The sequence below is a fragment of the Paramormyrops kingsleyae genome, chromosome 13 (assembly GCF_048594095.1).
Source record: "Paramormyrops kingsleyae isolate MSU_618 chromosome 13, PKINGS_0.4, whole genome shotgun sequence".
Lineage (NCBI taxonomy): Eukaryota > Metazoa > Chordata > Actinopteri > Osteoglossiformes > Mormyridae > Paramormyrops > Paramormyrops kingsleyae.
Window position 1 is genome coordinate 29,278,128 of NC_132809.1, and position 14,683 is coordinate 29,292,810.

General features: G+C 41.5%; 1 protein-coding gene across 2 annotated transcripts in view; it reads left to right on the forward strand.

Annotated features, from left to right (window-relative positions):
- Positions 1-14,683, forward strand: part of plcg2 (phospholipase C, gamma 2) — a 33,265-nt gene that overhangs the window by 2,917 nt on the left and 15,665 nt on the right. For both annotated transcript variants that reach the window (XM_023827176.2, XM_023827177.2), the window contains exons 3-13: positions 7,916-8,059; positions 8,209-8,302; positions 8,425-8,472; positions 8,922-9,006; positions 10,252-10,335; positions 10,670-10,710; positions 11,113-11,185; positions 11,460-11,561; positions 13,601-13,719; positions 14,047-14,132; positions 14,458-14,578. In XM_023827176.2, coding sequence (XP_023682944.2) covers positions 7,916-8,059; positions 8,209-8,302; positions 8,425-8,472; positions 8,922-9,006; positions 10,252-10,335; positions 10,670-10,710; positions 11,113-11,185; positions 11,460-11,561; positions 13,601-13,719; positions 14,047-14,132; positions 14,458-14,578 — 997 coding nt within the window. The remainder of the gene's footprint in view (positions 1-7,915; positions 8,060-8,208; positions 8,303-8,424; positions 8,473-8,921; positions 9,007-10,251; positions 10,336-10,669; positions 10,711-11,112; positions 11,186-11,459; positions 11,562-13,600; positions 13,720-14,046; positions 14,133-14,457; positions 14,579-14,683) is intronic.

Below are 14,683 nucleotides of genomic sequence, written 5' to 3' on the forward strand. Positions count from 1 at the left end.
TACCTCTGCAGACAACTATCTGATAGACAACAAGCATGCTAGGCCTACTTAAACGTTTGTAGGCCTGAAGCTCATAATCAACATTTGCAAACAAAGTTAGGTATAACTCTATAAAAACACAGCTGCAGTATAACAGCATGCTGTGATGACAATTTTAAGTAAATCGCTTTAAAAACTGGTTCTTATTTACTCCCACAGAATGTAAATAGGTGTGGTGCACAGATATAAGGAGACAGAGATGCAAAACTACAGGAGACAAATAGATTTGAAGTCAACCTTACAAATTTAACTAGAAAGATGCGGCCTAGTAGGAAGGACATATCGGTTGGAATACGGTGAAATTTGAGATATATAATTCCAAATAAGAATGATCATTAAGTTACCTCTCAAAACCGCAGTGTCCACAATCTGAGATAAACTATTTTTAGTGATTTGTGTAATGATTTCTATAAATTGTAAAAGTGTTGCTGGTTTGTTTAAAATATTTTGTTTATTTTAATTTCTGGTGTATTTAGGGGTGCAACGCTACACAAAGTTCACGGTTCAGTGCATACTTCGGTTTTGGGTTCACGGTTTGGTGCGATTCCGTTACAGCAGGGAAAACAGAATTTATTTTTTACATTATTTATTATTAAAACTGAAAACATAATTAAGAACAGTTGTAAACCAAAGGTGATGCGTTTGACTACGTGTCTGAATAACGAAACCTACGTATAAATAAAAATATGTATAACAAATTTAAAAATGAAAACTGTAAAATAATAGCATCAATAATGAACTAAATCCTGTTTGAATCCGGTGTTCTCTGTAACAAAGTATGATCACATATCTATAGTTATTAATATATATATATATAACCTTAAATATTATTTTTGCCGAGTCTGAATTTACTGACCAAAGTGCCTAAAATGCCTCAGGGAGACTAACGTGCAGAGGTCGTTTCTGCCTTGGTCAGGTCGTACACACTCGGATGATGTCTTCTTAAATGAGTTAGCACGTTGGATTTGTGTTTCCAGCAACATTTTTGAGTTCGGTATAACAGTTGAAAGACTTGCTTTTATCAACTATGAACTCTAAAGTGCTGGTGTTATTTACAGGGAACCCATAAATGTTCCCTAAACCACCGATTATGACTGACTGTAACCGGCATAAGCTACGCTGCCCGTCCAAAAAAAAAGTCGCCATTTGAATTTTTCGTTGGACCGCCTTTAGCTTTGATTATGGCACATATTTGTCATGACATTGTTTCCACAGGCTTACGCAACATCTCACCCTTTATTTTCATACAGATTTGCATTCATTTCTCACCAAGATCCTGTATTGACAAATGAGTTGAACCTCCATAAAGCCTCCTTCATCACATCCCAGAGACCTTCAATGAGGTTAAGGTCACAACTCTGTGGTGACCAAGTCATGCGTGAAAATGATTCCTCATGCTCCCTGAACCAGTCTTTGACAATTTGAACCCATTGAATCTTGGCATTCTTGTCCTGGAATATGCTCATGCCAACATTGATGATGGATGGAGGTGTAACCTGGCCAATCAGTAGATTCAGGTACTCAGCTGAGTTTACTTGCAGGACTGTAATAATGATCTAGTCATTGGCTTTTAAGTATTTGCTGATATAAATTCATTGTTTGGTTTTGTAAACAAGTTCTCATTTTTTCCCTTTAAAATAAACCTTTTGGAATATAGGCTCCATTTAGCCAAAATTGCCTCTATATAGGATTACGTTTTATTAGCGATCCTTGCAAATTGCAGTACATTAACTTTAACACGTATGTAACTCATCACTACTGATATCTTCCAATTTTGGTATGTTGCCATTTGCACCATTACTACACTGTTACAAGCATTCAATATTTATCTTTGATATTTATTTATTATTACTCATACATACCAGTCTGCTGTTCCTAACATTGCATTATATACCCTCCATCATTGTTTATTGCACGTTGTTTAGCCTATTATACAAGTGCACACGGGTCCTGTCCATCCTTGAAGCTTATGTATCAGGCTATATGTAGCACCGCAGTTCGGGGAACGTTATTTCCTGTCACGGTATGCAGTGAACTGAATAGGGTGCGTGTGACAATAAATCCCCACTTGACTTGATTTGACTTGAGACAGTGTAGATTTGTGGCTTACAATTTTCTCAAGACTATGAGGGCATTTATCAAAACAGTTCATGCATATAGCACAACAGTATGGTTTCGCTGCAAACACCTGTCACTTACCCAAAACAATTAACTTGTGTCTCAAAAGCTAATAATTCCTCAAATTAATTAGTTAGTGCCACCAAAATGAAAAGTACAATTAGTATTATTTTAACCATGAGAGCGAAAATGTTTAGTAAATTGTCAGTATGTTAATGTAAGTATGCTGCTCAGCTCCATAATTCTGAATGATAGTCAGTTCCCATTTTCTCACTGACTTTGTTACTGACCGATCATTTTTTTTTTAGCAAACTGATACTTATTCATGTCAAAGACAGCATTTTCAACATTGCAAGGCTCTGCATTACAGTATGTAAACTTCACTGGCAAGAGAAAGCACTGCATGCACATGTAACTTCTCAAGATGGTACAAAAGCAAACAAAAAATCACACTGCACTGTATAACACAAAAACCCAGCAAAACAGCACTACAAGAACAACAAAATGAAGACAAAAGCATGTTCTGTGTGAAACAAAAACACAACAATGCCATATCGCTGCAGTTTATAGAATGTATCTTTATATTATTTTGATAGTTTGGCTAGCTGTTTTGCATGAGGTGGCTAACAGGATGATCGCATACATATATAGTTTTGGGTGTATTACAATGGGAAACTACATGATCTGTTTTGACTAACAAGGCTAAAAACTGAAAATTGTGTCAAATGATGACAATCTGCTTATACGTACTAAAACATTTGGAAATTTCCATGAAGCAATGAGAAATTATATTCCGCTGTGCAGAATATCATCATGGTGTGGGGATTGCACTTGTTCTTTTGCAAATGTTAATTGTCATTTGAGAAATGCTCCAAAGCAATCAATACAAACTGTAATAACAGGGGTCAATATCACGGTGAATTCTGATGTAAATTTTTTTATCAAATCGCAGTTTTACCTTGAGCACGGTATTTAAGAATGTAGTTTAAATAGTTTTTCTTTTACTCAGTCAAAACATTTTGCCACGGACACAGACAAGTCTTGCCATGGACACAATTCCCTGCTAAATACCACATTTTTTAGCCAGGTTTACCAATAAATACTTGCACTAATATTAACTTTATTCTAATACATTCTCTGCTGCATTTGCAGTTTTTTTCAATTGCTTTGGGGCATTTCTCAAACGACAATTAACATTTGCAAAAGAACAAGTGCAATCCCCACCCCAGGATGCCACTTCTTATTCCTTCTGACTGTGGGAACAAAAGCAGAATCCTCCATCCATCTTAGACCCATTTATCCTGGTCAGGGTCACTGGAGGGCCTGGGGCCTATGCTAGGTAGTATGAGGTTGGGATGTAAAAATGCATCATCGTATGTCAATTGTTTTGGATATACTAGCCTGCCATACAAATGAATGACAGCAGTTTGAACAGGAATTGAGCTTGTTGAGGAAGGATAAGCCAGTTTATCTAACTCAGTGTTTCCCAATACAGTCCCTGGGGACTAGAAAGGAGCAGTAATGTGGAGTGTCTGGCAGGGAGCTTGGAGGGAGCAAAAATGTGGACTGTCTGGCAGGGAGTTAGGAGGGAGCAAAAATGTGGACGGTCTGGCAGGGAGCTAGGAGGGAGCAAAAATGTGGACGGTCTGGCAGGGAGCTAGGAGGGAGCAAAAATGTGGACGGTCTGGCAGGGAGCTAGGAGGGAGCAGAAATGTGGACGGTCTGGCAGGGAGCTAGGAGGGAGCAAAAATGTGGATGGTCTGGCGGGGAGCTAGGAGGGAGCAGAAATGTGGACGGTCTGAGTGTCCCCATGGACCCGGTTGATAAACATTGCCCTAACTGCATGTTCTTGGACGTGGTGTTAAAGCCACACACCACAGTGAGAACTGATACTCTCTGATGAGGTGTCCTAGGCAAGCAGCACTGCCTGCCCCCCCCAAGGCAAATTGAACCTGGCTGGCAAGTCTGTCCCCCCCAAAGCTGGCAGCCTAGGTGGCCTCCTAGGCTGGACCGGTCCTGCAGAAATGCCACACACAGAGCACAAGGCAGGATTCCAACCCACAGACATGGAGGTGAGAACCCATAGCGTTGTCTGCTGAGTCACCACAGCAAAAAAATTGCACTATATTTGCTCTGGTTTCACCTGCGCTCTTATAAAATACCCAAAGCCAAAAACATTAATTATCACAACACATGATTAAATTCCCATTTACCTATCGCATATCTGTTAAACTGTTCAAAGTTTTCATTCCTTCCCTGATTAGTGGCTATAACCCTGTAATAACAAATGCGCAAATACCATAAAATTTGTCCTACAGATTTTTGTATTCAATAACAATATGGAAACAGTTAATGAAAAGTTAATTGCTGATTTTGACTTTCAAATAAGCCCATAAACAAGGTTCTGTGCCAGAGAAATGTGACTAAAATTGCAGTCTGACTCCTCTATAATGATTGATTGATTGATGAAAACCCTTTATTGCTGTTGCAATATACCATGTCACTAGTCACAAGTACCAGTGAAAAAACTGGCCATCAACCTGACCATACATATATAAACATTACATTATAGGGGGTAGAAGGTCAGGAAGACAGGGGATATAGGAAGAACAGAGAAAACAGAATTACATGAGGAGAGAAGAGGAGAATAAAAAATGGTAACTTTGTTTATTTTTCTCTGTAAGAGGTCCTAAGCTTTATGGTGATTTTTAATGGCTGCGTACATCCGTGTGGAACAGCTGACTTGAATATATATGCAATACATAACTCCTTAAATATGATTTGATATTCATATATGTCATCGAGACAGTCTTATTGGATTGTTAACAATGTCATATGTTTATTGGGGGCAGTGTGTGGCTCAGTGGGCTACGACTGTGTTCCTGTAATCACAAGGTTACTGGTTCAAACCCAGCCTCAGCACCGCTGTGGGTCTTTGAGCAAAGCCCTTAACCCCCAGCTCTCAGGTGGTTGCCCTTCATAGACAGCTTACTCTACAAAGACCTAGTTGAGGAGGGTGTAAAAAAAGAATTTCCCTACAGGGACCACAAAGCATCTATTATGGAACAAAGTTTGAATCTAGACTGCACGATCATGGCCCTAAGCCCATTGCTTGCTGAATTACCCTGCATGTTGGTGTTTTTCGGATGCAGTAGACCTTGGCTTTGTGGCTGATGGAATTTGGCCCTCGGGTGGTTTAAACAATCAAATACCTTGATGGGGGAAAAAAGTATGTGAAACCCTCATATTTATTAACTACAGGAACCTCCTTTATTGGCAGTGACCTCCATTGAGCGCTTTCTCTAGCTGCTGATCGGACCTGAACAGGGCTTAGGGCAGGTTTTTATAATCCTGTTTCATTTCGTGTGTATTTTTGGGATGTTTCTGCTTGTACATCCGGTTTCAGATTACGTTTGAACACTGCAGGACTCGGACATGTCTGTTCCAAGATACAAAATATCTTCACTGTTCTGATCATTTGTTTCTGTGGATTGGGCAGTACTGGTCCTACCTGACGTGGCGCCCGCTGTCTGAAACAAAGTGCAATTGGCTGGCAAGTCGGCACCCCCCTCAAAAGTTGGCACCCGGTGCGGCCACCTGTGTCGCCTATAGGATTGACCAGCCCAGGGTTTGGGTCATCTTCACATGTGAGACCCAGCTTCCTACAAAGACGCCCTGACATTCTGCTGTGGGATTTCCTTGGAATCTGTTGGTCCTTCAATGATTGCAGGACTTCCAGAACCTGAGGCAGTGAAGCAGCAGTGCACCATGATACCAAGCTCTACCAGGCTTCACAAAGAGCATGAGGTTTTGATGTTGTTATGCAGTGTTCTGCTTTCTCCAGCCATAACAATCTGTAAAGTGCTGTGTTTGTTGCTCATTAATTAAGACAGCGCCATGGCTTAGGTGAAGATTAGATGACATTTTAGGAGCTTTTCATACAGAAATCTGAATTGTGATCTAGGGTTCACGAATGTCTTCTCACAAGCGTATATATCAACATGTTATACACAAGAACAAGAAGTACAGGTATGTGTGTCTGTGTCTGACTGTATATGTGTGTGTGTGTGTGTGTGTGCGTGTTTGTGTGTGTATTTATATATACAGCTCTGGAAAAAAGTAAGAGACCACTCCATAATTAAAAAAAATGCATTTTTAAATCCTGGTTTAATCCTGGTCCTGCTGGCATTTTTAAATCCTGGTTTAATCATGGTCCTGCTGGCATTTTTAAATCCTGGTTTAATCATGGTCCTGCTGGCAGAAGGCTACACTTCTAGGCTCATAGTTTCTAAGACAGCAGTAAACAAGACCAAAGTGAAGCAGGAGACACTGGGAATGACCAAAAACCAGCCTGGTTAGAGAGCGAAAGCAACTTTCTAATGCCAGAGATGACCGTTAACTTATGCGACAGTTTGTCATGAATCGTAGGATCAAGTGACCTTCAAAAGGAATGGGAAGCATTAAGTGCAGGTGTGAAGTGCACTGCTAGGACAGTTTGTATCATGCTCCTAGAAGCAGGACTGGAGTTCCAAAAGCAAGGAAGAAGCCCTTCATTAATGAGAAGCAGAGAAGAGCCAGGCTGCAGTTTGCAAAAAATATATTATTCACAGATGCACAACCTTAAATTGAGAAATGACACATATACTCACATACAGGGGTTGGACTATGAAACTGAAACACTGGCCAATAGTGTCTGAGGTTTCATGCCTATATATGTGCGGCCTGAGGGCCAACCCTCACTGATTGCACATTCCGTCAGTAAGAGCAGAGTGTGAAAGTTGAACTAGCAGAGCAGATGTCAGTCTTTCCCACATCCGGTTTGGAGTCATGATTTGGAGAAGCCCCAAAGAGGCTCACCACCTGGACTGTTGCGTACCCAGAGTGCAGAACAGGGGTGGATCAGTGATGGTTTGGGCTGAAATATCATGACACTCCCTACTACTTGTTCTAGACGGGCACATCACTGCCAAGGATTACTGAACCATTATGGAAGACCATGTTCACCCAATGGTTCAAACACTGTACCCTGAAGGTGGTGCTGTGTATCAGAATGATGATGCACCAATACAAACAGCAAGACTGGTGACAGTGTGTTTTGATGAACATGAAGGTGAAGCAGAACATCTGCCATGATCTGCACAGTCACCAGATCTGAATATTATTGAGTCACTTTGGGGTGTTTTGGAGGAGCGAGTCAGGAAACATTTTCCTCCATCAGCATCACATAGTGACCTGGCCACTGGTCTGCTAGAGAACTGACTCAAAATCCCTCTGGCTACTGTGCAGGACTGGTACCTGTCATTCCCAAGACAAACGGATGCTGTACTGGCCGCAAAAGGAGGCCCTACACCATACTAATAAAATATTGTGGTCTAAAACTAGCTGTTTGAGTTTCATTGTCCATCCCCTGTGTATGTACCATACATTTACACATATTATAGCATTTGCTAATTCCTCCTTGTAACTGAAGAATAAATCAACCGATTGATGCTCTTGGTAACTTAGCTGCTAAATTAAGCATTTGAATGTGTCCATTGAACATTTACGTTTGCAGGTGTCGTTGTGTCTCCACTTTCTCTTGATTTCTTCTCATTATTTTCCCCCCAGCCTGAATTTCTGTGTCCTTTAGTGAGGCGTGCGTTTGTGCGTGCGCACATGTTCTTGTGTTATTCTCCTTGCACGGGATGGTTGCGTGTGCTGCAGAGTGAGACTTGGGGACCTGACTTGAGTTCTGCTGAGCATATGCTCTGTTCCTCAGTGGACCTGCATGAGATCCGGGAAGTCCGGCCAGGCAGGAAGTGCAAAGACTTCGAACGTTCTAAAGAAAAAGAGCCTCCGGAGGAGACCTGCTTCACTATCTTTTATGGAAGCCAGTTCGTCCTCAACACGCTCAGCCTCAGCGGTGAGTCAGCACATGTGGCTTGCGTGCATTTATTTTTTTTGAGAATGCGCAATTCTGTATGTAAATGGTGTTTCGATTCCATTGCAAACGTGTTTGTATTCCTGAGGCTTGCTTTTTAGCATGTGTTTAATGTCATTGTTTCCTTAAAGCTCCGACACAGGAAGATGCGGAGAAATGGCTGACAGGGCTGGAACTGCTTCAGCAAGAAACTTTAGCTGCCCCGACACCCGATATCATTGAAAGGTATCACTTATACGTGCACACACACACACAGACACACACACACACACGCCTGCACCTTCACAGACAGGCAGACACACAGGTACATGTACTCACTCTGAGTTTGACTCTCTCTCTTTTTTCAGTTGGCTGAGGAAGCAGATGTACTCTATTGATCAGACCAAGAAGAACAGGTACCATGAACTTATTCATCCCGCTCTTCCGTCTCCAGTATTCATTCGTCATTATTCCTGCCTAGCTGGGGGTGGTGTGTAGCTCAGCAGGATAGGAGGCTGTGCTTGTGATCAGAAGGTCATTAGTTCAAAGCCTGGTGTTGTCAGGTTGATGTTGCCATTGGGCACCTGAGCAAGGCCCTTAACCCCCAGCTGCCAGAGCACTGCACACACTTGGTAACCCTGCCCTGTGACATGCAACCTTACTTTCATCTGTATATGTGTCTCATAAACAGCAAGAAATAATAGATGAAAGAGAATTTCTTCACAGGGATGAATGAAACATCACTATTCTGATGTATAATAACACCATTCCACAGTTTACTCTGTTATTTGATGCTATTTGCACCAAAGAAATTCCTTTCCCACCCCCCTCATACTGATGTATCCATTCGCCCCACCCACTTCAGCGTTTCCATAAAGGAGCTGAAGTGTTTGCTGCCTCAGATGAGTTTCAAGATCCCTCATGCACGCTACCTGAAGGACAAGTTCGCGGTACTGGTCACCTCCCCGGCTCCTGTTTTGTGTGTCAGTTATCTGTGATGTTTGTGAAATGTGTGTCAAGACTGATGATGACTCGTCTATAACCCCATTTCCAAAACAGTTGGGATGTTGTGTAAAATGCAAATAAAAACAGAATAGAATGGTTTGCAAATCATATAAACCAATCTTTCATTTGTAATAGAACAAAGACAACATATCAAATGTTGAAACTAAGAAATGTTATTGTTTTATGACAAATATATGATAATTTGAATTTGATGGCAGAAACATACACTATATTGCTAAAAGTATTAGGACAACTGCCTTTATACACACATGAACTTTAATGACATTCCATTCTTATTGCATAGGCTTTAATATGGAGTTGGCCCACCCTTTGCAGCTAAAACAGCTGCAGCATTAAGAGTTCCTTTCACTGGAACTAAGGGGCCAATCCCAACCCCTGAAAAACAACATTATCTGAATCTTTTAATGATATTATGTGCCATAGATGATGAAATTCCCAAATTCTTTGCAATATTACATTGACGAAGGTGAACCTCTACCCACCTTCACAGCACAGAGACTCTGCCTCTCTGGGAGGCTCGTTTTATACCCAGTCATCTTACTGACCTGTTATCAATTAGCTTAATTAGTTGTGAGATATTCAACCAGGTGCAGTCTTTTGTTGCCACATCAGAACTCGAACTTTTTAGGATAATGATCCGGAGTATAAATATATATATATAATTTTGCTGCCATCAAATTCAAATTCAGGATATATTTGTCACAAAACAATAAAAAGTTCTTGGTTCAACATTTCATAAGTTGCCTTTGTTCTATTTTCAGTTAAATATGGATTTATATTATTTGCAAATCATTGTGATCTGGTTTTATTTGCATTTTACACAGCATCCCATCTTTTTAGGAAATGGGGTTGTACTACAAACCAAATTGACCTACGGGTACTAATAAAGTAACCTGAACCTAACCCCCTCTGCATTTGTTCAGAACCATCCCCAGAATCTCCTTCGAATCATATTGACATACAGTATCTAGATATATACACACTAATAAGAAGCGTATCAAAGTATTATTATATATGCTCACATGTCAATATGTAGGTTCCCAGTATTTGAAGGAGAGTTACTTTGATCCTGTAGGTTTCTTCATACAGTACCTGCTCAGAAGCCCCATGGGAACCCCGATGGACTGTGTGCAGTCAGTGACACTGTGGCCCTTGTTGTCCATTTCTAGGAGATTGGAGCCAGGAAAGATGTGCTGGACTTCGAGCAGTTTCACAAGTTCTATAACATCATCATGTTTGAAAACCAGAAGAGTGTAAGTGTGTTAATCACGCTGCCGAGTGGCTGACTGACACAGAGATTCGCCGACTGACACACAGTCTCACTCACTGACAGAGTTTTGCCGACTGACACACAGTCTCACCCACTGACACAGTCTTGGCGACTGACACAGAGTTTCGCCAACTGACACACAGTCTCGGCGACTGACACAGAGTTTTGCCGACTGACACACAGTCTCGCCGACTGACACACAATCTCGCCGACTGACACAGAGTCTCGCCGACTGACACAGAGTCTCGCAGACTGACACAAGGTCTCACCGACTGACACACAGTCTCACCGACTGACATCTCTACTGTTTTCTCCAGGTCCTCGACAAGCTGAAGGAGTCCTGCACTTTTGTCATGGGGTGACTATTTTCATCTCTTTTTGCTTTCCTGTTTTTAATCCAGTTTTTAAGTCCAATTTATGTGATATTTGTAACTCATCTAGGAACTGCTTAAGCATAAAATGAAACTGCAGATGTAATATGTATTTTGTTCTACTTTTATGTTCTGAATCTCATGAATTTTGTCTGTTCCTGGCTGTGGTTATTGTGTTATTTTTAATTACATTCTAATGGTAAATTGTTTTGTTCTGAGCAAAGGTGCACTTAATACCCAGACAAATTGCTTTAAATATTTCTTTTGACTGCATAAGACTTTTGCACATTACTGTGAATTGGTGTAGTGTTGAGATAATTGGTCTGTGTTGTTTAGCAGTGGCGAATATAACAGTTTATATTCTCATGTGTATGTGATGTTTACCTCAGTAACACAGATCGGCCAGACTCTTCCATCGTCTCCCTGTGTGACTTCCAGAGATTCCTTGTACACCAGCAAGAAGTAGGTCCCACCTGCTCGGACCCAGTGTAGCTTTCCAATAACATCTCTATCTCTGAGTCTCAAGTCTAGTACCTTATGAAATCAGTCTTAGACCCAAAATACTCCAAATCTTTCACTATTTTGCATGTATTTTGGTAACGGCTTGTTGTGGTACCACTGAAACGTAACTAATGTTGGTTTATGTACAGCAGCATCTCCACCTTTTGGAAATGTAGCAGACAGCTGGCAGTACTTCTTTCATCGTTTTTGGTATTTTTCTCTTCGTTTTTTCCAGGAGTATTGGGCCCAAGATTTGAACCAAGTGAGGGAGCTGATGACCGTCTTTATCGACGACACGATGAGGAAAACTAATGAGCCGGAGTTCACAGTCAGCGAGGTGCGAAGCCCTGGTTTTATGAGTGTTTTGGTGCTTTACTCTTAGCATAAGAAAGAGCTGTATTATATGGAAAACATCCAGTTTGCCGTTATTTTCTGAGTTAAGGGGGGGGTGGTGTGTGGCTCAGTAAATTAGGCCTCTGTGTCAGTGATCAGAAGGTCACTGGTTCAAATGCCGTGCCCAGAAGGGTGGCCATGTCTGTTTGCTCTTCAGCATGACCCTCACCCCCCTGAAAAATGGAAAGCAGACCCTAAGATTCACTCTCGCTTCTATATATATATATGTGTGTGTGAGTGTTTGCCTTAAAAAAGGAGAAAAAGCAACACCTGGTTTATTTTATTTTCTAAGAGCGCTTGAACTTCCCTTTTTTTGGGGGGGGGGGGCAGTGTTTGTTCTTTGTTCTATTGTTCAGGAGGGGGGATTTTTTTAAGAAAAATGTGGAGAATATCTTGGATTTAAACAAAACGAAGTTTCACCTTACAAAATTTCAGACATACGAAAGAAGAGGACTGTAAGTCCAAATTGTGTTCCTTGGGCTCCTGATTTCTGTCTGCAACATATTTGTTTTTTTTTGTGCACCAATTCCGCCTAGTACGACTTCTGGGTGCTACTCCCGCCGAACAGCAGTGTAACGTGTGTACTCCCAGCATCCTAGTTACTTATGAACGGCTGTTCAGAGCGTATCTCGTTCATAAGTAGAGGAGCGTCTGTGTGTGTGTATTTATATGTGTGTGTGTATACAGTATATATATATATATATATATACAGTGGTACCTCTGTTCTCGAACTCACTAGAACTCGAATTTCTTGAAAGTCGAACAAACCAGTTTGACCTAGAACTCGATCTGAATATCAGAAGTCGAACCTTGAACACTGACCTAATATAAATTGTACGCGCCAGGAAATACTACAATGCAATTCTTACTTGAATGCCTTCTTCACAGACTGGACGATTAACCAAATAAAGCAGCACAACATTACAGTAACTAACAATAAATAAACCACTAACTTACGTGTACTATTAGAGCATTTATGTCATTTATTTAAACTTTATTTTACCAGGTAAATTAACTGAAAACCAGTTCTCTCTCACTGCTTTACGTGATATTCGGGAGAAATAGCAGATTACGCATTGGAACTGCCTGGGATACAAACGTCATGCGTGTAACCAAACTCTTCAGCCAATAAGGGCAAAGGTGTGTCATCACGGAGGCGGTTCCAGTTTGTGCAGCCGGGTAAGAGGTCGCAATGTATCTAACCGTAATGCATTGCATCAGGATCAGAATGTGTTGCTTTAAGCCAGCGCTGTAAGCAAGTTGAACGCACCCAATGACCGGACTGGGGAAACTAACTGAAACGCGGACTTAATACAGAGGACTAATGATAACAACCAGAAACAGCTGATCACATGGGGATCCCACACGAGGTTAACGAGGGGGCGTGGCACACGGAAGGAGCGGACGATCGGGGCAGGACAGGGGTAATGTTGGGATAAGATCTTTATCGTTTTGGAAGCCATTAAGAATAAAAATGCTCTTCTTGTTTTATCCAGTTCATTTCGTGTTTAAATGCTAAAAAAAAAAAACATATTTAGGTGTAATTTTGGGGGGCTGGGAACCAATTAATTGGTTTTCCATTATTTCTTATGGGAAAAATTCGATCAGAACTCGAACTTTTTAGGATTCGATCCGGAGTCCGGAACGGATCATGTTCGAGAACCGAGGTACCACTGTGTGTGTGTATATATATATACATAAATATATATAATTGTATTATATACTTCATATTCTCTCAAATAAAAATATATGACAAAAAAGACGGTACATGCCGTCCCATTGTCCCAAATGGCAAATAAAGCTGAATTTCATTTAGCAATGTCAGCTGTATGGTGCTGTATAATTATCACATTTGAAGAGCAGATATTGCCCTGTGTGCTGTTCTGTTTTGCTGCTCTGCATTATAGATGTCTTCTTTGTGTTGTGCATGTGTGCTGCAGTAGTTTCCCTTCAGATTAACCCTTGTCTCTTGTCTTTTGGCAGTTCCTCAGCTTTTTGTTCTCTAAGGAGAATTCCATCTGGGATGAGAAGTTCTCAGAAGTGAACAACCTGGACATGAACAATCCGCTGTCGCATTACTGGATCAACTCCTCACACAACACGTCAGTGCAGTGATGCGGTGAAATCAGACATGCATTTAGACTTCAGTCAGTTTCGAAGTTAGCTGCAACTGAGCTAAAGACACAAATACCAAAATAATAGAGAAGATTCATTGGGTGATGAGCTGTTTTCCATGGGGGAGCATGAGGGATTTTGTTGGCTTGTTAGCCACTTACACCTCACTACAGACTTGTTCTTGGGCTCTTGGGTTGGTTTCTCCTTTGTGTATTGCCTTGCATGCATCTGCCAGGGTTTTTGCATGCTGACTGGATATTTCTCGTGCATCACAATGCTGCATTTTGTAAAAGTAATCACTTTTTTGTTTTCAGGTACCTGACGGGCGACCAGCTCCGGAGCGAGTCGTCCCCAGAGGCTTATATACGCTGTCTGCGTATGGGCTGCCGCTGCGTCGAATGTGAGCGCCACCCCCGTGATAACCTATTATGGCTCCTGCTTGTGATGGGAAGGTTATTGGTTCAAATCCCAGTTCTAGCTGAGTGATGTTGCTGTTGGGTCTTAGAGTAGAGCCCATAACCCCTAATTGTTCCTGGGATTGACTAATCCAAAGTCGCTTTGGATAAAGGTATCTGATAAATAAAAAGCAATTTTATCTGTGAATGTGACTGCAACGTCCATATTTAACCCACGACTGCATTATTTCTGGACTAGAACACAAAGCTGTGTCAGAGCTGTGTCATTTGTATTTCATGGAGGGGGCGTCTCCCTTTGCATTTACACAGTGGACTGCTGGGACGGATCAAACAACGAGCCCATCATCTACCACGGCAAGACCATGACGACCAAGATCAAGTTCGAGGATGTGGTGAAGGCCATCAATGACCATGCCTTCGTAGCGTCTGAGTGAGTGCTGTTCAGCACCACCCAATCCAAGCATTTGTGTGGGGCCCCCAAGGTTTGGGCGACAGGGGCATACAAAGGGTGGGGCTACAGAGGTAGCCCATCTGA